The sequence below is a fragment of the Gorilla gorilla genome, chromosome 13 (genome assembly GCF_029281585.2).
Source record: "Gorilla gorilla gorilla isolate KB3781 chromosome 13, NHGRI_mGorGor1-v2.1_pri, whole genome shotgun sequence".
NCBI classification, from domain to species: Eukaryota; Metazoa; Chordata; class Mammalia; order Primates; family Hominidae; genus Gorilla; species Gorilla gorilla.
Genome location: NC_073237.2, coordinates 106,725,740 through 106,751,625, shown reverse-complemented (window position 1 = coordinate 106,751,625; position 25,886 = coordinate 106,725,740). Strand labels below are relative to the sequence as shown.

The 25,886-nt window shown below is 37.9% G+C and overlaps 1 protein-coding gene across 1 annotated transcript in view; it reads left to right on the top strand.

Annotated features, from left to right (window-relative positions):
* The window catches only part of SVEP1 (sushi, von Willebrand factor type A, EGF and pentraxin domain containing 1), a 209,799-nt gene that overhangs the window by 69,489 nt on the left and 114,424 nt on the right, over positions 1-25,886 (top strand). The window contains exons 6-9 of the mRNA XM_004048429.5: positions 8,907-9,086; positions 12,896-13,093; positions 15,185-15,303; positions 22,376-22,505. Of these exons, the coding sequence (XP_004048477.5) occupies positions 8,907-9,086; positions 12,896-13,093; positions 15,185-15,303; positions 22,376-22,505 (627 nt within the window). The remainder of the gene's footprint in view (positions 1-8,906; positions 9,087-12,895; positions 13,094-15,184; positions 15,304-22,375; positions 22,506-25,886) is intronic.

Genomic DNA, 25,886 nt, shown 5'->3' with positions numbered 1-25,886 from the left:
GAGGAGGATATTTAAGAAAAGGTAAAAGGGGGGCAAGCAAAGGGACTTGAGGACCTCCCTCAGAATCCCTGCCCACAAAGCTTCTCAGTACAGTACCTGCTCCCTACCTACGGTTGCCAGTTGAAACACAGGATGCCAGTTAAATTTGAATTTTTGATAAATAATATTTTAGTATATGTGGGTCCCCTGCAGGATTTGGAACCTACTTATACTAAAAAATTATTTGTTGATTTTCTGAAATTTAAATTTAACTGGGCATGCTGGTTCGTTGGTTTGTTTGTTGCTAAATCTGGCAACTTTACTCCCACCACATCCACTAGTCATTTTTTGGCAGAACACTTTGCTGAGGATTTGACTACTCCAAAACCCCACAAATCAGCTGGACCACTGGTTAAAGATTAGTTCTGTCTTCTGGTGTTTTCTTGGCATCCATATCCATAAGGGAGAACCACCTACTCATGACTCCAAGATCATTTGTGAATCCCAGGAGACATCTATGTTGGTACCAATTTATTAGGTACCAATACTGAACTCATCTATAAATGTAAATTGGCCTACATGGTATCCCCAAAAGACAAGGAAAACTGAAAACAATCAGCAGATTGAACAAAAGAGACCTGACAGAAAAGAAAGAAAAATGGAATCACTGAGATTCAAAGGCAACTGCATTGCTAAAATAAGGCCAGGATTCCAAGCAATGAAAGAAATTTGAGAGGAAAAATATGTATTAGAAGTAAAAAAAAAAAAAAAAAAAAGGTTACTGACACAATGAATGGACCTAGTTAGAAGTCATATTAATAAATTAGAAAACTAACTCAAGAAATTCATTTGAAGGTCAATCAAAAAAATCCAAAAATAAAAATATGAAAGAATAAAGTAACATGAGAATAGTCACAGGAAATAGACTCTTTTCACGTGAGGAATCCAGAGAGAGAACAGAATGGAGGAGATGCACCAGTAGAAGAAGATCTAAAGATATATCCCCGAGCTGAAATTTTGAAAATATTCACAACCCAAATCTTGGATATTCAGTTTAAAATCACTTAGTAAGTGCCACAAAAAAAATTATTAAAAACAGATTTATGTCCGGAAATAATCTTAGTGAATTTTCTGAATGCCCTAGAAAAACAGAAAACTGTGTCCATTTCATAGTTAGAAACAACACTACCTACCAAGGAGAATGAATCAGATTAGCCTTAGGCCCCTTTGTTGGCCATTCTCAATGTTAGAAAATAAGACTATGTTGCCAGGATTCTGAGGGAAAAGAATAGACCCTAGATTTCTAAACTCAGGCAAGCTACTGTTGATGTGTGAAGGCAAAGGAAAGACATTTTCAGTCATGCAGGCTCAAGTGGTAAAAAGCCACATACCATTACTGAAAAAATGAATCCTTGAAAACTTGTAAAATATATTTTTGTGAAGTCAATAGTTCTAAGTTCTGTGTAAAATCTTTACCCCTTCTTCCAAATACCTTACGGTAGAGGATGGGAAATATTACATTTTAACTTGCCACTCAGTAGCCTTCCAAAGAGGAGTGAGAAAATCAGAGAAGACTGCCCTTTCAGGATAAGGTCTGGCCCCTGCCTCTCAAGCCTGCACCCTCCATAACCAAGCCTTGCGTCTGACCCTAAAGCTGTAAGAAATAGCCATGCTCTCTCAGGAAGCCGGCCCTTTGAAGCTGTTCCCACAGCCTGGCTCTGCCTTTGCTCTGGGTCCTCTCAACCCTCCACTGTTGCCAACTTCCTTCTCCTGAATGGGGTGAGGTCTACACGTGCATCTGTGCATCTGCAGACCTGCCCCCACCCCTCATTATGTTTCTTATGCTATGTGTCAGGGTCAGTCAAGGAGGCACAGTCACCATGCATGTTATGGGATGAGGGATTTATTTCAGGGAATAGAGCTTACACAATTTTAGAAGGAGCTTGGAAACGGAAGAGGAGTGGGAGGATCAGAGGAGTTCTTGACAAGTCAACTTGAGAGGCTACCCAGCTTTGAAGTGGAATTGCTAAGGAGAAACTCATGGAAGGTCTAAGAGAAGCTTTACCTCTGTGTAGTTATACCCCTGTGGCTCTGCAGCCAAGAACCTTGCAATGAACATGGGGCCACCAATGGTCATGGGATCAGCAGTGAGGACGTGGAATGGAGGCAAGCAAGGGCAAGCTGGAACCCCCTGGGCATCACTGCATTTTTCTATCACTGACTCTGACGACAATGACCACTTCCTCACTTCTGCCTTCCAAAATCAAGTGCAAGTTCCTCTTTTGATCAACCCTAACTTGGAACCACAATAAAGGGATTCTGGCAAACATACTTCCCAATGTAACTAACTTGTCACAATACAAAGCATCACACTTTTATTGGTAATTAACTTGTCTACCTCCTCTGCTAAACCGAATTCATTATGAGCACAGAATTTATTTCTGCCCCTCAATCATTGATGATACCTCTGGTGAATGAATGGAAACTTGAAGTTAACAAATACACATATCGATAAATGTATACGTTGATGTACATTGATAACTACAGTATATACATTGATGACCTGCTTCTGTCACTTCATATTAAAAAACCATGCATGGGTGTGATGGCACAAGCTTGTAATCCCAGCTACTTAGGAGACTGAGGCAGCAGGGTCACTTGAACACAGGAGTTGGAGGCTGCAGTGAGCCATCATCACACAACTGTACTCCAGCGTGGGTGATAGATTGAGACCTTGACTACAAAAAAGCATGTTTGTTCTCTTTTATGTAATTTCAATTGCAATTCCAATATAAATAAAATAATTTAAAGCAGAGTAAGGAGAGATGCTACAATTCAACTTCACCACCAAAGCTACAGCTAACTTACCAGTATACAAAGTTGTACTGAATGAAGGTACTTACCCAGGCCCTTACACTTTCACTAATGCTCAGTGTATTTAGTTACGTCAGATATTGTTCTATGAAACGCATACCATATTTCACTAAATCTGAAACACATGCCATATTTCACTAAATCTGAAACACATTTTTTAAAACATTTTAACATCTCTAAAATGGAGATGCATCTTAAAATCAGTTGCAGCAAACCCTTTAATTGGCATTATTGTTTCTTTGTTAGTGGCACATAAAATAATGTTGTGTCTTACAATGGGGATTCAATGAAATATGGCCGTTGGGTAGGAATTCGTGTCTGTTTCATGGTGGGTAGTATGGAGAAAGTAGTATATTTTTACGGATTTAATTATAAGAACAGTGAATAATTTTAGTTATATTATACTTTCTCAAAAATATGTGTAAGATTGAGGCAGAAATGAAAGACCTGCATAAAATCTAAAGCCTTTTACAAATATCATGTTACATTGTTAATGTTTTTGTGGATGTTGACTAATAATTGGTAAACTTGATTCTCACTTCTCCTATGCACTTTTCATAAAGCACTTATACTCATTTTCAGTTTTATCTGAATTCTGCATTTCTTTCTTTCTTTCTTTTTTTTTTTTTTTTTTTTTTTTTTTTGAGACGGAGTCTCGCTCTGTTACCTAGGCTGGAGTGCAGTGGCACGATCTCGGCTCACTGCAAGCTCTGTCTCCCAGGTTCACGCCATTCTCCTGCCTCAGCCTCCCGAGTAGCTGGGACTACAGGCACCCGCCACCATGCCCAGCTAATTTTTTGTATTTTTAGTAGAGACGGGGTTTCACCATGTTAGCCAGGATGGTCTCAATCTCCTGACCTCGTGATCCACCCTCCTCAGCCTCCCAAAGTGCTGGGATTACAGGTGTGAGCCACCGCGCCCGGCCAGAATTCTGCATTTCTTTCTAAACAGGAAAGGATTCTTTTGTGGTTTCTCAATCTTAACTAACTAAACCTGAGAAAAAAGGTTCAACCAATGAGAACCTTACATTTAACATCAGATTTATTTTATTTTCAGTAATAGATATCACAATTTGGACACTAGCAGGAAGCACTTGCCTGGAAAAAAAAATCTGATTAGTCTTTAAGATGGGAACCAGAGTAGCTTCTTACATTGTCTACTACAAGTAGACTTTTCTCTTAAAAGTCTAAGTTGCTGTTTTCTAAAAAGACCAAATAAATATTTGGGAATTGTGATAACATAAATGTAAGTCAAGAAATATTAATTGCAGGATTTTTCGGCGTGTTGAAATGAAAAAAATATAAATTGAAAATTCTTTAAGAAGTGTGTACCTATTAAAATGGTATTGTGTTCATTCTTGAGTGAAATGTTTAAGGAATAAATAGGAATTACTGCATATGTTTTGTTTTCAGTGGGGAGCAATGGAAGTTTATTAATACCAACATCTGAGAAGCAGTATAATTTGCATCTATATGAGGCACCGACTCTAATTTATTATCAGTAATAAATCCATCTTGTCTCAGGTTAGGAAAGCTGGAGTCATCTTGGCAGTTTGTTGAAGCCAAAACATTGTTTAATGTGGTTTTCCAAATTTTATACATCAGAATTTATCTCATTCACCTTTTAATCCCACCTCACAGTTTGCCTTGTGATACACATGAAGGACACACTCAATAAAAGTCAAAATGCAGAAGACAAGATGTTTCATGCACTTGATAGACACAGTAAAGATTCTATTTGCATAATGGGCACATTCAGGAAAAATTAAAACCCGGAAGGCAAAATGTTTTGGATCATTTTTTATTAATATTTGACTTTGGTCCAAGCCATTCCAGGGATAAAAGAGGCTAGGGCTTATGATCTAATCTCTAATCTAACTCTTGCATTTTCTCTAAGGAGTAATCGATCCTAAACTTTTATTTAATGTGCACAATACTTATGCTCTGCTGATTAATATAATTTGAGTGGGTTCATTGTAGAATAAATTCAAACAATGACTTCAGTTGAATATGCACTTGAACATTTTGCCCCCAGCTTCCTTTCCTGGTATTTTAAGGTTGTCTTTGACGTAACTCAATATATGCATGATATGAACAATTGGCAAATGCAGAAAAGTAGAAGAAGAAAAAATATATCCCACCCGGAGTCTCAACAAAATTCTTGAGTCCCAGATGTTTTGTTCAAAAATCTTTAGAGATTGTTATAAGAGCTCTCTGAGAGGAAACTGAACTTTATTCTTTTGTAGGGGTTATTTCTGTCTTTTGTACGATGCCCAATGCTTGTAGGTTCTATCTATAATCTATCAAGATGAATATACATCCCCATTATTTGGCATATTTAACAGGCACCAACTCTTTTTTCCTCTCCAATCTCTGTTCGTGACTGGAATGTGCATGCCTTCTGAGTGAGAGTGCATTTTCCATGGGTCTTGACAGCTTCCCCATCTTCCTCTTTCTTTTCCCTATTTATTCTTTCCCCTCCCCCTACCCTATCCTCCTTTCCTGCTCTGACTTCCCCTTCCCCTCACCCTGCTCTTCCTCTTCTCCTCTCCTCTTCATCTCCTTCACCTATGTTTCCCCTCCCTTTCTCTTTCCCTTCTTCTCCCCTCCCTTCTTCACGGCTTTTCCTTTCTCCTTTACGCCGCCCCCTCCTTCCCCTGCTTGGAAACCCTGATTGGAGAGAGTCTAAGTTAGAACTAGAGGACAAGAAGTGTAGGACAAGATTATAAACTCTTTCTAGAGGGTTTTCTCTAAAGAGGAGACTACGGAAGATGATAGATCAGTGGCTCCTGGAGGGTGTGGGAACTGATGGATTGAAGCACTTGAAGGAGTGATCCCAGAAGGTAAGAGGTGATTGTCAGAGACTAGGAAACTTGGATTGGTGACAGCGAGGTCTAGAGGGCACGGCAATGGTAGAAGCTGAGATAAGGTGAAGGATATGATCATTAGAAAAGAAGAGATCATTCTGTAGGTTGCCTGTTTACTCTGATGACAGTTTCTTTTGCTGTGCAGAAGCTCTTTAGTTTAATTAGATCCCATTTGTCAATTTTGGCTTTTGTTGCCATTGCTTTTGGTGTTTTAGTCATGAGGTCTTTGCCCATGCCTATGTCCTGAATGGTACTGCCTAGGTTTTCTTCTAGGGTTCACGATAGAAAAGACTTGGAACCAACCCAAATGCCCATTAATGATAGACTGGATACAGAAATTGTGGCACATATGCACCATGAAATACTATGCAGCCATAGAAAAGGATGAGTTCATGTCCTTTGCAGGGACATGGATGAAGCTGGAAACCATCATTCTCAGCAATCTAACACAAGAACAGAAAACCAAACACTGCATGTTCTGACTCATAAGTGGGAGTGAAACAATGAGAATATATGGACACAGGGAGGGGAACATCATACACTGGAGCCTGTCAGAGAGTTGGGGACTAGGGGAGGGATAACATTAGGAGAAATACTTAATGTAGATGACAGGTTGATGGGTGCAGCAAACCACCATAACATGTGTATACCTATGTAACACACCTGCATGTTCTGCACCTGTACCCCAGAACTTAAAAGTATAATAAAAAAAAAGAGAGAAAAGAAAATAAGAGATCAGGAATATAACTCCAGGATACTGGAATGATCATTTACATAGATAAGGAAGTCACTAAGCTGTGTGTATATGTGTGTGTGAGAGAAAGAGAGAGAGAAAAAAGAGAAAGGAGAGAGAGGTAGAATTTAAAAAAGGATATTGGATATATAATATGATACTTCAAAGGAGCTGGAAGTTTTTAGGAAGGAAGGAGAGAGAATGATCTGGGAAGACAATCAGGAGCAACAGAGACACCTCCTCACCTCCAGTCCCTGTTACAGAAGACAGCATGATTTTTATTAGGGCAATCAAGTGAAGGGAAAGTTGCTCAAAAGGAAGTTTAGGATATGAGGGGATTAACTGAAACCCATCGTTATTCTAGCAGGCAGGTCCAAGGGTCTATGGGGATAGATTTGGAACACAGCTACATGTGGATAACCCTGGTGGATGAGGGATAACTATAGAGCCTTGGACTTTCTAAGTGATTGCCATCAACAGGAATAGAGGGCATGATGAAATCAATGGATATGGACTCTAACATACAGTGTTGGGTTTGAGTGGGCAGTTGGAGACTCTTACCAGGAAAACTCAGAACACAGACATCGTTGGGGAACCTGCAGAGGCTGGAACAGTGTGAGTGCTCTCCGGTAGCTTCTCTGATGTAATGTTGAGGACAGAGACTCAAAGGTGGCAGAACCGTGGAAATGCAGGTTTCTCTGGATAACTCGTGGCACTTTTTCTGACGGTGATGTTGAGGCTGGCTGAGGTATGGGGGCGTTTTCAGCATCCGCAGTTTAGTGAATATCTTTCCTATTGCTTTCTCATGGTGAATTCAAAGATGAAGAAAACCATGTCACCAGTTGTGCCTGCTCACTTCTCTGGCCAGGGAAATGGGCTCCTAGATAACATGCTCTACCCCGAGCACGTTTGGAGCACACACACATCCCATGATCCAAGAAAGGGGGAAGATCTTTCCCTAAAAAATTAACAAAGGAAAAGTTAATGGATGCTGGGCAGACGGAATTAGAAATTGTGTATAGCTGGTATCAGGGACCCAGATAACTATGTGTTAAGCCAATTAAGGGTTCATTTTTCTTTTAACTAAAACAAGGACAGAAGTAGGTAATCCAAAGTTGGTGTAATAGCTCCACTGTCATCAGAGACCCAGACTTCCTATGCTTTTTGCTATACCATCATGGTGCATGATATGTTCCCATAGTATCATATACTTATACTCTAGTATGCTGGGCTACCATTCCTCATGTCTGTATTGTGGAAGAAAAGGAGAAGGAAGCAGGGAAGGGAAAGAAGTACTCTCTCAATTGAGACAGCCCCCTTTAAAAAGCTTTCCAAGGCCAGGTGCGGTGGCTCACGCCCGCAATCCCAGCACTTTGGGAGGCCGAGGCTGGTGGATCACAAGATCAGGAGATCGAGACCATCCTGGCTAACACAATGAAACCCCATCTCTAATTAAAAAATTCAAAAACAATAGCCGGGCATGGTAGAGGGCGCCTGTAGTCCCAGCTACTCGGGAGGCTGAGGCAGGAAAATGGCGTGAACCCAGGAGGCGGAGCTTGCAGTAAGCTGAGATCAGGCCACTGCACTTCAGCCTGGGCAACAGAGTGAGACTCCATCTCAAAAACAAAAAACAAAACAAAACAAAATAAAATAAAAAAAAGCTTTCCAGAAGTCCTGCTCAGTCTCAGCTATATATTATTGGCTCTCATTAGTTGAGGTAGCGGTGGAGAGTTGTAATCTTTTAGCTGGGCATATTACTGTGCTTAATAAAACTGGTGAGAATGGCTATTGGGTGGGCAACTATAAGCCTCTACCACAGCAGCAAAAATAAACTGATGTTAATGCGTAAGTCAAGATTTGCATCATGAGCTATGATCAGCAGGAATATTTGTGGGAAGGAGAAGTGAAAAAGCTGGAAGAACAAGAACTGCAGTTGGACAGTAGAATACCACAACCGAAGATGGCAGAAGTTGGGTAGCTTTGCAGAGGCTAACACTATTAGAAGGCCTAGGATATGCCCATGAGGTCTAAGAACCAAGTTGATCATGAACCTGAAAACTCTGTCCTGGAAAAGACCACTTCCTTTTGTTGGAATGTTGCCTGAAAAATCACAGGAAAGGCCCAGCTGAGAGCATCAGGTACCTCCCTTTTGTGATCACCTCTAATCTACAGTTACCATCTTCCATGTAGGGCCAGGCCTCTTAGACAGGTTAAGTTTCCCACCTATGGGCAGAGGGCTGCATGCGGTGATATTATTTAGACAATGCATTTGGTAAAACATGAACTTTCAATTGTCCCATAAGAACTCAAAAAATGGTGGTGTATTATGTATCGTTTGCTATTTTAAGAAAAGCAAATTGTCTTGCTTGCAATGTGCAGGCATTGCTAAACTTGTAATTATTATTTTTATCCTTATTTAGTAAAATGTGATCTAATTGCTTTCATTTTACATAGTAAGAACATGTCCTCATCTCCGCCAGCCAAAACATGGCCACATCAGCTGTTCTACAAGGGAAATGTTGTATAAGACAACATGTTTGGTTGCCTGTGATGAAGGGTACAGACTAGAAGGCAGTGATAAGCTTACTTGTCAAGGAAACAGCCAGTGGGATGGGCCAGAACCCCGGTGTGTGGGTAAGTTTCTAGAAGGTGTAATGCCTTGAGTGATTCATTTCCTCTGCTCTGATTTCTCCAGTATTCTGTGAAGACCTAAAACTACACACTAGCTGGTAATGAGTATAAATACATATCCACATGTACAGGTGCAGGTGTTACAGATACAAAAACAAATGTGTTGTCTTACTCCTCTCCACTAGTAAAGGAACTTCTACAATGAATTCTGTTTTCTAACTCACAGAAGTTTATACCTTCAAATGACCATGCCTTTTTTCTTAGTTTTAATTGAGGCCAATTTGGATGGATTTTTTTTAAAACGCAAATGCCTCATAATACCCTTGCTTTGTTAAACATGTTTTACATTTACCTTATTAATGGAAGGACAAAATTAGGAACCAGTGAATCTTAAAAATTGCTTTATTATTAAACAAGAACAAATAAAAATAACTGAACATTCAACTGAAAAGTTAGGAAAATAAAACAACTGCAAGGAAAATTGAAAGAAGGATATAACCAGAATTGTTTATGTAAATGAAAAAGAACTATAAAGGGAGAAGGGATGCAGTAGAATGGTTAAGAAGCAAAGCTTTAAATAAAGTAATAAAATAGAATTTAAAATATAAGTAAGAAAAATTCAAAAATAGAATTTTTCTGGCCGGGCAAGGTGGCTCACGCCTGTAATCTCAGCACTTTGGGAGGCTGAGGTGAACAAATCATGAGGTCAGAGCTGGAGACCAGCCTGGCCAACATGGTGAAACCCTGTCTCTACTAAAAATACAAAAAAATAGCTAGGTATGGTGGCAGATGCCTGTAATCCCAGCTACTCAGGAGGCTGAGACAGGAGAATCTCTTGAACCCAGGAGGCAGAGGTTTTAGTGAGCCGAGATCGCAGCACTGCACTCTAGCCCCAGCGACAGTGCTAAACTCTGTCCAAAAAAAAAAAAAAAAAAAAAAAAAATTCTAAGAAATTTCCATACCATATAGTTTGGCCTAAATAATGGAAAGCCAGCCAATTCATATTCTTGAAGTATTATTATTTAATTGTCAACCTGACAATTATTACCAAAAAAGATAGAAAATTACAGACCAACATTACGTTGGTCTGTAAAAGCTGTAAAAGCAAATATACTAGCAACCCACACTGAAAAAAGAAAATAGTCTGCCAAAACAAGTGGAGTTTATTCTAGGATTGCAAAAAGGAGTTAAAATTAAGTAATCTATCAATATAATAAATTACTTCATTATAGCAAATTGGAAAAAAATTGTATGGTTGCTTAGTAGAAGATAAAAATTCATTCATTATCATTTAAAACACATTTTCAGTAAAATTTTTTAAAACTCATATTGATATAACTCAATAAAAAATGTCAATCTGAAATCTGCAACCACTTATGGAGAAACAATATAGACAGTCTTATCAAATTTGGCAAAAGAAAAATATACTCACATTGTTTAGTACTATTCTCTAAGCTTTAGCTCTTGTAAGAAATTATGAGATTAGAGATATTGGGATTGAAAATCATCATCATTTGTAGACTACAAGCCTGCCCCCCCCACAAAATAGAATGAATCTACTAATCAACAAGAGCTCATTAAAGTCATTAAAATAGCAAATATATCTGCCAGCAGAGATTAGAAAAAATAAAGAAAAATAAAACAAACAGCTTTTCTATACACAATGATAAACAGAATATATGGTAAAATATGACATTCAAAAGATCTATGGAAAATATAAAATATGTCAGAATAACCTTAAATAGAAACGTGTGGAACCTGTATTAAGCAAACCAGAAAAATGTTACCAAGAGATGAAAAGAACATTTTAATATTTATATAAAATGTTTTCAAAATGTTAAGTTCTTTCCAAAGTATGTATTTATATATAAATTATTTATATTAATTTGTATATATTATATTACTACATAATTTATATATGTATTATAATTTATATATGTATATTAATTATATTAATATATAGTACATATATTTATGTTAAGTTCTTTCCAAATTAACATAAGGAAAGAACTTAACACATTACATATATATGCATTACATATATATGCATTACATATATATGTACTACACTGAATGCAAACTCATTCAATAGCTTAAAAGGGATTGTCTTTTTTGCCCTTCTTTTGGAATTAGGGAGTGATTCTAGAGTTCATCTAGAAAAATATTGTAATGAAAAATCACTAAAATCAGTTTGAAAAGGAAGAGCAATGGGAATAGTAAATAGAAAGTAGCTCTATCAGGTTTTCAAATCTTTTTTAATCTGCAAAGATTAAGAATATGCAAGGATTGCCATACAGATTACAATTAAGGAAGTATCACAGGTCGGTTGAGGGAAAAAAATTTATTTAACTGATCATAGGGGAAAATTGACTAGCTCCTTGTGAAAAACAAAACAAAATAAAGTTTCCTGTATGTTTTCAATTCACACTGAACACAGAAATAAATTCTTCATAGATTTTAAAGATAAGGTAAAAGATAAAACCATTACAACCAGAAGAGAATGTATTTAACGTATGTAAGTGAATGCTAACCAGTCTCAGAACTTACTAAGCATAAAAGCAATGGAATACTTCAAAAAGAAAAACACTCAGTAGATTTGACTATATAAAAGTTAAAGACACGCTCACCGAAAGTACCATAAACAAACAATAAAAAAAGAATTAAATTTTCAACAACTTTGACAGCCAAAAGGATAATTTTCTTACTTTATATAGGCCCAGCCCTAAATAAAGTATACTGAGTCCCACATTGTCATTATCTTCGAACCACAAATTTGGCTTCGATTTTCCTGTTGATCAAAGTAGACTCGGAGGTCTGGGATGGCATGCAGTTCACACAGTGCAGAAATAAAGAGACAAACCATTTCTTGGAAAAAAAATGGCTTTTGCTGGCACAGTTTGGAAAGAAATTATTTCATGGAGGAAGTGTGATAGTGGAGTGTTTAGTAGCACACAGATTTTGCCACTTACTTGCATGGTGACTTTAGGAAAGTTACTAGTGTGCTCAGTTTTCATTTGTAAGTTGGAATACTTCTTACAGCATATGATTAAATAATACATGCAAAGTGCTTAGAATAATGCCTGGCACATAGTAGGTACTGAATAAATGTTACCTATTTATTCAGCTATTCCAATAACATGGAAAATACAGAGTAAAGATGTGAGTAATGCTGCCAGTAGATTCTCTACTACAAAAAACAAATGTGCCTATGGGTGTGTGCACACGCTGCCCCTCTCACATGCACTCCTTGTATTAAGTCCTAGCCTTGATTTTCCATTCCATCTGCATTCTGCCTAATTCATCTGCTATTCTTTTTCTGTGCTAAATATAGCATTCAAGGTCAAGGCCCTAAATATAAGTGATTTTAGGAAGGCTATTAGAAACTTTTCTCATTATATGCTTGCTTAAAAATAGCACCAAAAAGCTCATAAAATAGAGATTGCTGAATATATCACTTAATCCATGAAATATGGAATTCGATTTATGACTTTCTACTTCTAAGCCATAAAATAATATTCTGCAAACTAAATGAATGTGCTCCAAGCAAATGATAAAAGTCAAAATCAGTGTTAATTAAAATATCAGAAGTTTTTGAAAGTTTTGATGCACTGGCAAAAATAGCAAAAGATAACTAAGGTATAGGTTAGCGTTATTTACAATATATTATACATTCAATGTCATATATAGTTATCATTTAGCAATTTACGTAAATCCTAAGGCAGCATAATTGTATTTTTCTTGAGCAAAAAGAATCCATGGCATTTCCAATTTGTGGGAACACAAATAACATTCTCTCTGTTTCCCTACCATAGAGCGCCACTGTTCCACCTTTCAGACACCCAAAGATGTCATCATATCCCCCCACAACTGTGGCAAGCAGCCAGCCAAATTTGGGACAATCTGCTATGTAAGTTGCCGCCAAGGGTTCATTTTATCTGGAGTCAAAGAAATGCTGAGATGTACCACTTCTGGAAAATGGAATGTCGGAGTTCAGGCAGCTGTGTGTAAAGGTAGGTCTCTACACTAGTCAGGCTAAAAATCAAATTTTTTAATAATGCCATATGGGTGCAGTATAGGACAATCCTTCTTTGCAACTTTTGCTGCAAACCCATGATAATATGGTAGGTGCTACCCCAATATCCTCTGTGAGGATTTCTGGTTCAAAGTGGTGGATTTATAAAATCTGATTACAAAATGCCAGACAATGACAGAAGAAATACACAAATAAGGAAAATAGTAGAGCTGAAAATCAGGTAAGTTTTCCATAAGACTAAAATCTTTAGGGAAGTCTTGGTCTATATAAAGCAGGTGAGACTGAATCGATTTTCAAAAAGAAGCTATCAGCACTTTGAAACCTGGCATCATATTCCATTCACAAGAGGACATTGCCGTTTTCTCTGCAACAAGAGCAGACCACTATGAAAAAGGAGTTATTGAAAACAAAAAAGAGTTCTTAGAAATAAAAAATGTCCTAACTATCTCTAAGAGAAAGACAAGGGCAGATGAATGGAATGAATGCTGTTGAAAACTATATTAGTAATTTAAAAGACCAAACTGAGAGTTTTCTCACAATGGAGAACTGAATGAGTAAACAAAGGAAATGCTTGAATTTCCCAATTGATCAAACCAAAAAGATGGAAGATGAGGGATGCCAGTGGCAGAAGGAAAAACCCCGATGTCCATTTAATAAGGAGTTCCAGAAGGAGAGAGGAGAGGAGATGGAGAAAAATTTCTCTACCAAGAGAAGAAAATTTCTCTGAGCTAGAGAATGGCTTAATCCTTTAGACCACAAATAACTCATGAGTGTTGGGTTGGCATACTTTGACTACTCCTAGTGAAATTTCTGAGTTGCAGAGTTAATGGAAAAATCTTAAATAACTTTTCATGGAGAAAGAAAGAAATTGCACAAAAGAAACAAGAATTAGACTCACCTTACCTATTTCATTTACAACTTTAAATGCCACAAGGAAATGTAGCAATGTGTACAGGATATGGAGAGCAAATAAATATAAACTTTAGATTCCAGGTCCAGTCAAGCTATTGTTTAAGCATGAATGAAAAATCAAATACTTTTAAAAAACTTTTTTCAGAGTTAATATGCTATTATGTGTTCCTGTGGGTGAGAGTTGTCCAAGTATAAGTCCCTTTGAGAAAAAGAAAATATAAATTGAATTAAATTTTGAAGAAACAAGAAGACGTGAGACACAATGAGATCAATTCAGATATATTCAACCAGAAGTTACAGAAGACCTAATTTAACATAAATTAGAATAAAAGATGTATTTTATCGTATAACAAAAACTTAAGCACTACCATAACTGGTGTGCATCTGTGTAATGTTAGCACGTCTAATTCAGCACCATAGTATAAAGTAAAAAATATCATTGGCTTTAATTTGTTGCTTGCTTTGACAGTACGTTTCAGTTTCTGCTAGTTAATTCTACTTGACAGCCTCATTTTCAAGTGTAGTTTCTTCCTGTCACAGTCAACATTTTTTAATTTAGTTCATTCAAAAAATATTTCTCAAGCTCCTATTATATGTCAGGTACCATATAAGACAGTGGGGCAAGACATCCTGACCTTCAAATAACTTAAATTCTATTGGGGGAGAAAATTCAATTTCAAAATAGCTTGTTGAGTTTTATGGTTGAGAAATCCAGAGGGCTATGGGAACTTGTGGAGTGGGGATCTCAAATGGACCTGGAGAATCAGCAAGAGCTTCCTAAGGAGCTGTGTCCAAACCTGTTCAAGAGCAAGTACTAGACATCCAGGTAAAGGGAGAAGAGGGCACTAATTCAGGCAAATAAAAGAACATAGGTAAGGGCCCAGGTAAAAGAAAGGCAATGGCCTGAGTGAATTCCTGTAGGAGAAAAGGAAGAAATGAGGCTAAGAGGTCAATAGGTACTAGTTCAGGATTGGGCTTGTAAGCCATGCTGAGATAAATGATCAGGAAAGCAGGTGGGTGCAGATTCTGAACAATCAGTAACTGGGATGTACAAATGTGTCACAGTGTATTAATATAACTAGATTTGTACCTCTTCCTTAAATGATCTAGGACCACATATCAGTGTATTAATCTACTTGTGTATTTTCTGAGTTAGACGTGGAGGCTCCTCAAATCAACTGTCCTAAGGACATAGAGGCTAAGACTCTGGAACAGCAAGATTCTGCCAATGTTACCTGGCAGATTCCAACAGCTAAAGACAACTCTGGTGAAAAGGTAAGGTTTGTGCAATTATGTGCGTCTTTTTCAAATGAATTCTAAATATACTGCAGATATGTGTGTTGAAGACTTACTAATATGCTCATGATAATACTTTTATTAGGGTTCTCTAGAGGGACAGAACTAATAGGATAGATGTATATATTAAAGGGAGTTTATTAAGGACTATTGACTCACACTATCACAAGGTGAAGTTCCACAATAGGCCATCTGCAAGCTGAGGAGCAAGGAAGTCAGTCCAAGTCCCAAAACCTCAGAAGTGGGGAAGCCGATAGTGCAGCCTTCAGTTAGTGGCCAAAGGCACAAGAACTCCTGGCAAACCACTGATATAAGTACAAAAGTCCAAAAGCTGAAGAACTTGGAGTCTGATGTTCAAGGGCAGGAAGCAGCCAGCACGGGAGAAAAATAAAGGCTGGAAGACTCAGCAGGTCTGCTCTTCTCACCTTCCTCTGCCTGCTTTATTCTAGCCAAGCTGGCAGCTGATTAGATGGTGCCCACCCAGACTGAGGGTGGGTCTGCCTCTCCCAGTCCTCCTCAAATGTTAATCTTTGGCAACATCCTCACAGACACACCCAGGAACAATACTTCGTATCCTTCAATCCAATCAAGTTGACGCTCAATATTAACCATCACAATACTCTTTGTGTATGAACTCTACTTGTAAATGTGAATGCGGCATCTGACAGAATAATGATCAACCTTGAATTTTTAATTAGAAATCTCAGATAAAATCCTCAAAACCAGAAACTTTTCATTCTATGGATTTGTTGTATTATTGTAGCCACTAAGATTACTTGACTAAGAATTCTTTGCCCTTTACTAGGTTCTGAGGATCTTTTAAGAAAAGAAAAGATGTGGACTCAATCCTAATTGCTATTTATGAACCTATCTTTTAAAATATGGGCCGAAAATGATTGTGTATTTTTCAGTCAGAAAGAGATAGCATTGGTGTTTCTTCTTCAAGCTTGTCTAAATCCAGCATTGCTCAGAACACAGTATTTTAATTTTCTTTGTATAGTAGCTTGAAATAATCCATCAGATGTTAGAAAAATAGTTCATTTAGGAATTTTACTTCCTCTTATATGTACATGGTTAGTATTCATATACATTAAGATGCACTTAAATATTATGTTATTTCTACACTTACCTGTAAATATATATAAGTTGTACCAATCAGGATACACTGGGGGCGGGGGGGCGGGGATGTAGAGCACAGCATAGAAAAAATAGCTGTTCCGATCATTGTGTTGAATATACTTACAATCAAGGTAGCTTTTAAATCTGATTTGAAAAGGGCAAATGTGATTTCTAGGGCTGAATGCACTTTAGGTGGTTTGTGTGTTGAAGAGTCTCTCATGTGTGATATTTCCACCACATCTTTTTCTTTTCACTCTGACCCTCCTGCCTTCCCCTTATAAGGACCCTTGAGATTACATTGAACCCATCTGGATAACTCAGGAGAATCTCCTAATTTTAAGATTCTTAATTTAGTCATGTCTGCTAAGTCCCTTTTACCATGTAAGGTAACGTATTCACAGGTTCCAGGGATTAGAACATGGATGATCTTTGGGGGGGCTGTTATTCAGCCTACCACATGGGGGAAGAACTTGAATGTGCTTAAAAGAATAAAAATAGAAATGGAGAGAACCAATTGAGATGGAGAAGTTGAATATACGAGGAAAAGAGGGGGCAATTCATTGTGAATGGCTTCTGTTCAGAAAGTGATCAAACCTGAAGCGTAACTAAAGGGAATAAGTAAGAGAGTTTTGAAGTTTTAGGAGAATTGAGAAGTTTTGAAAAACTCATTCTGAGAAGGAGAGTGAACAGACCAGAGAAATATAGTAGGATTATTTGGCTACAGTTGGGGGTCCATTTGAGTTTTGTGATCATAAACTTATAGAGAGATTAATCTGCACTACTGTGTGAATTTCTCCAAAATTGATGTGATTCTCTAGCGCAGGCATGAAAAAAGTAAATAATTGGGTTTCTTTATAATGTAGAGGTTTGAAAGAAAAAAAAGACAGAGAAGGCAGTTTAGACAATTGGGGAAAAAACCCCACTATATTTATTGTAATAATAGAACATGAACTCAAAGCATGGTAAGAAAGAATAAAAAGAAAGAACTCACGATGCTATCATGAACATCCTTGTACTAAGTCTTTGTCTTTTGTCTCTGATTATTCCCTCAGAAAATTTCCAAAAAGAGAAATTTCTTGGTAGAAAAGTAGGATGCTAAATTATATGTACAGTGCAATCAAAACTATAATTGTGTAACTGATACTGAATAGTCTGAACTAGGAAAGGCACCAATAGAAAATAACCATTATTCTACAGTCACAAGCTTTGGTTACTCTAGGGTATACCAATAGTTCTTTCCATAATTAAAAACCACTTTCAAGGATTAAAAAGAAGAGTCTTGCTGTCTAAATAAAAGCTTGAATCTTGTATCCACTTCAAAGCTTTTTCCTCTTGCGGCTCAGAGGAGGCCTGACTGACTTGAGGAAAGTGGAGCAATTGATGCTATTTTCCTCCTTCTATGCCTCCCCATCTCTGTCTCTGGCCTCTCTAGGGTCAGGGCTGGTGGGATAAACAGAAAAATGGCTACCTCAAAGATATCCTTGTCCTAATCCCTAGAACCTGCAAATATGTTTCCTTACATAGCAAAGGAACTTTGTAGATGTGATGAAAGTAAGGACTGTGAGATGGGAGGATTATCGTGGGTTATCCAGGTGAATCCAACTTAATCACATGAGTCCTTAAAAGAGAAGTACCTTTCCCAGCTGTGGTTACAGAGCGATGCTATAACAGAAGGATTTGAGAGATGTGCAGAGAGAAGGACTCAATCTGCCGTCAGTGGCTTTGAAGCTAGAGGAGGAGGACCATGCAGGCAGCCTCTAAAAGCTAGAAGAGGCAAGGAAACAGATTCTCCCTCAGAGCCTCCAGAAAGGAACTCAGCCCTACTAACACTTTCATTTCAACCCTGTAAGACCCATCAGTGTCTCTAACCTATAAGACCACAAGATAATACATTCTTGTTGTTTTTGTTTGTTTTTTGCTTTTTGATTGTTTGTTTGTTTGAGACAGAGTCTTGCTCTGTCCCCAGGCTGGAGTGCAGTGGCATGATCTCGGCTCACTGCAGCCTCCACCTCCCAGGTTCAAGCGATTCTTCTACCTCAGCCTCCCAAGTAGCTGGGATTACAGGCAAGTGCCACCATGTCAAGCTATTTTTTGTATTTTTAGTAGAGACGGGTTTTCACCATGTTGGCCAGCCTGGTCTCGAACTCCTGACCCAGTGATCTCCTGCCTTGGCCTCCCAAAGTGCTGGGATTACAGGCATGAGCCACCGTGCCTGGCCCATTTTTGTTGTTTTAAGCTGCCACATTTTTAGGAATTTGCTATGGAAACAATAGGAAATGAACACAGCTGGGAAAGGAGTATTTTTGAGGAAAGTTTCAAAAGTCTTTCATTTGTTTAAGGCTGTGTGGCCCTCTCTGTATTGCTGATGCACTCTGAGAAGCAAAAAAAAAATTCTCTCTCTTGTGCAGTCCATGTGCACATTCTGCAGGAGGCCCTGTAGGAGCACCACCCCCTCCCCAACCCCTTACAGTTCCCTGCCATGAAGGTGCATTCTGGCAGGACCTCTGCTGCCCTTCCCCTTAGCTCCAAGCCCTGTCATACATCCCACAACCTCTCAAAACCCCTAGAGCAGAGTGTAGGGCAGAACAACTCAAGTACTACCATCTCCCCTTTCAGCCTATGTCACTTCACCATGCCAAAAACTGGGAGTGCAGGCTGACACATTTTCAGAACAGCCTTCCTCCCAGTCTGTCCATATTGCTCAAATAAGCCTCCTGCCTTCAAAATTCACCAGGAGAGATGCAGCCACCTGTCTACATTCATATGTGCCCCTAAACTCCAAGGCATGGGTGTCAGCCTCACCCAGCACTCCTCACATTGGGGTGAATCTGTGGATTTCTTCTGCCCAGCAAGCATCCAGCCTGGGAATGGGATGCTGGTCTCCCTTTGCTGTAGGCACCCCCTGCCCCCTGCCAATGTTCTATGAGTGGTTGTCTGAAGCCCTGCCACTTGGTTTAAGGCAGTATTCCTCCCCATTCCTTGCCCCATGGAGAGGACAGGGGAAATGTCCCAACACTCTACCCAAGTCAATTCTCCTATTTCATATATATATATATGAAATATATATATCCAGCCACTGCTGTGTCAGCCTCCTGGCGACTTTTCCATTCTTAGGAGCTCTTTAGAATATGCGATTACTTAACCTTTATAATCTTCAACTTTAGGACTGTAGCTGCAATTATATATGGAAGGAATATAGTCTTTTTAATAAAGTTTTAAAAACATGCATAAGCCTTTCATTACCCAATTATCTGTGGCAAAGAAAATAAGAGTATCTATTGCATTTCACCCAAGTAAAAGGAGTAAATTATCAGTTTAACTTTTCAGCCGCTTATAGTTTGTTGATATAATCTGGGATTCTTATTCTAATTTATTATAGATTAATTAATATAGTTTTTCTACATCCCTTCAAAAATCTTTGATAACACTTGAATCCTAACACCCACAATTTTTCACACTGAGTATGTGTTTACATAGTTTTGGTGTTTGCTGACAGTTCTTCACACCATGACTTTTCTCTCTTATGAGAGATTTGTTGTGATTCATCTCATTTGGTAGGTTCAAAATCCATTCTTTCAGAAAAAGTATATATAGGTGGTATATTTATTAAGCCTTTGCATGTACAAGAACATCTTTTATTTCCAGGCTAGCATTTAATGACTAAGAGAAAGATAATATATGCTGATTATTATCTTTTTTTAGATAATTTGCTTTTTTTTTCTTCCTGAATGCTGTGGGAATTTTTTATTGTACATTAAGTTATCTGGGATTTGTTTAAGTGATGATTGTCCTTTATCAACTTTGGTACATCAAGAGTCCTTTTTATGTACAGTCATAGCTTTCTTCAAATCAAAGTTTTCTTCTATATCTTAGAACATTTTTCCTATTCCATTCATTCTGTTTTTTTAGGAACACTGATGATTTGTAAGTTATATCTCTAATTTCTATTCTGTATGTCTATTATCTATTCCATGATTTGTACTCTGAGTTTTCCTCTGTGTCCTGAATGAGACTTTTAAACTTACTCTTTGTATCCCTGATGTAATTTCCTGGAGCAAAATAACTATTTGACTACCAAGATACAGATAAATTCACACACACACACACACACACACACACACCCCATTCTATAAAATATGTAATGCTATATATAGTAATAGGTTACTAAAATAGGTTAAAAAGGGATTCTGCTTACAATGCAAGATAAAATGTAAAATATTTAGGTTTCTATTTAAAAAGAAGGGTAAATGGCACCTTAAAGGAAAATATAAAACATTGGCAGGTGAAATAATGAAGTCAAACAGAAATACATGCCATATTTGTAGATTAAAAAACAAAATGTTTCATTCTAGTTTTTCTGAAAGAAAAAAATTAAAAAGCAAAATATTTATAGAATAAATGTATTTCAAAGGTACTGTTAATATATTTTTGAGCATGAAAAGTGATTCTGTAATGGAAAGTAGAAGAATACCTAGATTAAAGTATTGAAAAGAATAATAAGAAACAACTGGGTCTATCAGAAATCAAAATATTTAATAAAATAAAAATAAACAGAATGGTGCAGTACTACTTCATAATAGGTGGATTTTAAAATATCATAAAGGGGAATCAGTGAGTGATTTTTAAGATGTAAAGTTATACTCTCAAATCATACCACACAGAAAATATATTTCCAAATTACAGTTTAAATCATAAAAAAAACTACCATCAAATATATTTGGATGCTTATCAAATCATTTCATGAATAGCTTTCTAATCTTATTTGAAATATTTTTAAAACTACAGTGAAAATGAAATTTATCAATTTTCAATGGATGAAGAAAATAAACATACAATTCAAGAAGTAAAAAATATAATACATGCAAACTTGAGAATTTAATCTTAGCATATGGCATTAAGAAACAGTTCATTAAAACAATGACCTGGTGCCAGATTTTTGACTTACCAAAAATTGATGATATTTAAAATAGATCAGAAAACGTGGTTGACAGTGGGAATATGAATTGTTACCATGCATTTGGAAATAAGTTTTATATTATCTACTAATAAAATGTTAATGGTTGGGTTTAATAATTCTGTTCATGGAACTCTATTACAAGGAAATAATAAATAAGCAAAATAAGCCAAGCACAGAAAGACAAATATCTCAGGTGAGAGCTAAAAAAAAGTAGATCTCATTAAGATAGAGAGTAGACTGGTTGTTATCAGAGGCCAAGAAAGGTGGGGGAGGGAGAGATAAGAGAAGAGAATTAATGGGTAGGAATACATGTTTTGATAGAAGTCATAAGACCTTGTCTTACATAGATCAGTAGGGTGACCATAGTTTACAATAATCGATCGTATATTCCAAAATAGCTAGAAGAGAAGAATTTTAAAGGTTCCAGCATAAAGAAAAGATAAATATTTAAGGTGATGGATATCTGAAGTGCACCCATTTGATCTTTATAAACTATATGAATGTGTGAAATTATTACATGTACCTTGAAACTATGTACATCTATTATGCATCAGTAAAGAAAAGAAGAAGAAAAAATATGTTTAAATTATCTGTTCAAAACCGTTTACAATGGAAATGTTTGGGTCAAACTAATGTCCTTCAACAGATTTTTCTTAAATTATCTTATATTTATTCTACAGAACATTATGGAAACATTTAAGAGTCATCTTAAGTTTTAAGGACTACATAAGAGCATAAAAGATGTTTGAAGGTATTATGTTTAAAAAACAAGAAGAAACATTTCATATGTGTGCCAATTCTATAAATCATGTAAATAGAATAATCTGGAAAGAAATATGCCAGAAAGCTGTACCTTTTTCCTTTCCTCTTTGTGAAATATTGTATCATTGTTAACATTACTAATAATATATTAATCAGAAAAGAATAAATGCACTTTTGACATTAACTTTCAAAATATTTGTGTATCTCCAATAGGTGTCAGTCCACGTTCATCCAGCTTTCACCCCACCTTACCTTTTCCCAATTGGAGATGTTGCTATCGTATACACGGCAACTGACCTATCTGGCAACCAGGCCAGCTGCATTTTCCATATCAAGGTTATGGGTAAGTGATATAGTTTGGTTGTTTCACCATCCAAATGTCATCTTGAATTGTGTCTCCCATAATTCCCATGTGTCGTGGGAAGGACCCAGTGGGAGGTAATTGAATCATAGAGGTGGGTCTTTCCCATGCTGTCCTCATGATAGTGAATAAGTCTCACAAGATCTGATGGTTTTATAAGGGGGAGTTCCCCTGCACGTGCTCTCTTGCCTGCCACCGTGTAAGATGTGGCTTTGCTCCTTCTTTGCTTTCTGCCATGATTGTGAGGCCTCCCCAGCCATATGGAACTGTGAGTCCATTAAAACTCTTTCCTTTATAAATTACTCAGTCTCGGGTATGTCTTTATTAGCAGCATGAGAACAGACTAATACAGTAAGTCTTCATTGAATCATTTGGGCAGGTTTATGAAAGCAATCCAGAACCCCAGAGACCACTTCTCCTTTATGATCAACAACTCCCTTGTCACTGATTCTTCCAACTGGCATTGAAACTTGCTCAAAGCACTCCCTGTTTGAAACCTACAAACCCTTTAACTATTACCACTTCTCTTTGATTTCTTCCCATATGAGCCCACATGAAAGTTCCCAATGCTTGCCATGTCTTTCTGCTTAATTGCCATTTATTCTGAGTCACCCAAATCTGGCTTCTATCCCCTTCACTCATATAAACTACTGTCATCAAAGTCACCAATGATCTCTGGTGTTACTCTGCACACTTTTTGGTCCTAATTTTACATAATCTTTCCTCATGTTTTACATTTATTTAATTTTTTTCAGAGACAGGGTCTTACTGCGTCCTCCAGACTGGAGTGAGTGCTGTGCTACAATCATAGCTCACTGCAGCCTCAAATTCCTAGGCTCAAGCAATCCTCCTGCCTTAGCCTTCCAAATAGCTGGGACTACAGGCATGTGCCACCACACCCAGCTAATTTGTTTTTTTTTTTTTTTAATTTTTTTTATAGAGACAAGGTCTCACTGTGTTCCCAGACTGATCTCAAACTCCTGGCCTCAAGTGATCCTCTCACGTTGGCCTCCCAAAATGCTGGGATTATAGGTGTGAGCCACCACACCCAGCTACGTTTTACATTATTAACCACACACTTCTTACCAAAACTTTTTCCTTCCCTTAGCTTCTTTGATGTTAGTCTTTCATGTCTTTTTTTTCCCTCCATTATTTTTACCTAACCTTCTTTATCTCTTTTGTAGGTTTCTCTTCCTCAGGCTAATTCTCAAATGTTGATCATCTCTAGGGTTTCAGCCCTGGTCTTCTATATCTCTCTCTGTAGTTTTCCTGAGTGATTTTGTTAACTGACAACTCCCATATTCCTATTTCCAGTTCGATTCTCTTTTCTGGAATCCAAACTGGACTCTGAAAGCCTCCTGGACTTTCCCCATATTAATGTCTCACAGGCATTTCAAATTCACCTAAACCTAAATTATTTCCTAGCTCAGAAAAGGACACAGCCAACCACCTAGCTACCAAGCGAAAACATTGGAATCATGCTTGACTCCCTGCCCTCTCACCAATATCCAAGAAGGTATCAGGTGCTGTTGGTTTCACCTACTTGATATCTCTGAAGTTTGTCCCATTCTCTCCATCCTCAGAACCACCGCTGCGAATCAGTCCTTTGAAATCTTTTGAGCCTGGTTTACCGTATCATCTCTCAATTGGTCTTCTGCTCATTACCAAAACAAAATACATGGAGAGGTAGGCTACATAGCAATCTGTAGTGGACAAGAGCATGGGCTCTGAACCCAAGCTGGTTGGGTTCATGTTCATCTCCACCACTTAAAGTCAAGGGGACCAGTTGCTGCTCTATACCTCAATTTCTTTATCCAAAAATAAAAGTAATGATTGTATTACCTCATTGTGAGATTTTTAATTTGCGATAATATATAAACCACTTGATCTAGTGCCTGCCATACTTTAAGCTCTGTGTGAAAGCTAGGTGACAACATACTGACATTTTGCAACATTTATCTCAGGTCTATTTTTCTTATGTTTATTTTAAAATTCACTATGTTAAATTCATTTTGTTTTAAAAATGTTACATAACTTATTGAAATAACTAACATATATTAAACTGGTTCCTTACCCTATACATTACAGGTTTTGGTAAAAGTAGATGAAAGAAATCCAGTAAAAATCAGACTATTTCACAATGCTTAGTTTTTAAAAATTCCTTTTTCAGTGTTGTTTTAAACATGAGCTTTACCATTTGCATGAAAAATATGTTGGATTCTCAAAAATCTGACACAGTGATTTTAGACTTGGAAATGTGGTTCAGGAGTTTGCCAAGTTTTAATTTTTCATAATGAAGAGTCAGCATAGTGAAATGTGAAATGTGTACTTGAGTGACTACTAGGCTTTAACTGAATTCCCAAATTATAAAAGAGAGAGGGCCAGGTGTGATGGCTCATCCTGTAATACCAGCACTTTGGGAGGCCAAGGCAGGCAGATCACCTGAGGTGGAGAGTTCCAGACCAGCCTGACCGATGTGGAGAAACCCCATCTCTACTGAAAATACAAAATTAGCCAGGCGTGGTGGCACATGCCTGTAATCCCAGCTACTTGGGAGACTGAGGCAGGAGAATTGCTTAAACCTAGGAGGCAGAGGTTGCGGTGAGCTGAGATCGCACCACTGCACTCCAGCCTGGGCAACAAGAGCAAAACTCCGTCTGAAAGAGAGAGAGAGCAAAACTCCGTCTGAAAGAGAGAGAGAGAGAGAGAGAGAGAGAGAGAAGGTCCAGGCGTGGTGGCTCACACCTGTAATCCCAGCACATTGGGAGGCCGAGGCAGATGAATCACCTGAGGTCAGGAGCTCGAGACCAGCCTGGCCAACATGTTGAAACCCTGCCTCTACTAAAAATACAAAAATTAGCTGGGTGTGGTGGCGCATGCCTGTATTCTCAGCTATTCAGGAGAATGAAGCAGGAGAATTGCTTTAATCCAGGAGACGGAGGTTGCAGTAAGCCAAGATCATGCCACTGCACTCCAGCCTGGGCGACAGAGAGAGACTCCATCTAAAAAAAAAAAAAAAAGAGAGAGAGAGAGAGAAAGAGAAGGAAGGAGAAGGAAGATGAAGCAGGGGAAGAAGGAAGCAGAAGCAGAGAGGGACGTAGGGAGTGAGAGAGACAGACAGAAAGGGACAGAGAGAGAGAAGGAAAATACACCAAAGCTTACATTTTTCTTATTTTCTTCAGGGTGTTGGTGTCACCCTTATGACAAATGAGAGTCAAGCCAGGAATGCTTCTCCTTGGCTGCCGCAGAGTGCTGTCTCACTTGCTTTGAAGTGGGCTGTCCCTCTCCTTTGGAGACAGTACATCTGCTGGCACCTCCAATTCTTTTGACAGTAATTGACTGAGCCTTACTGCCCTCTTGCAC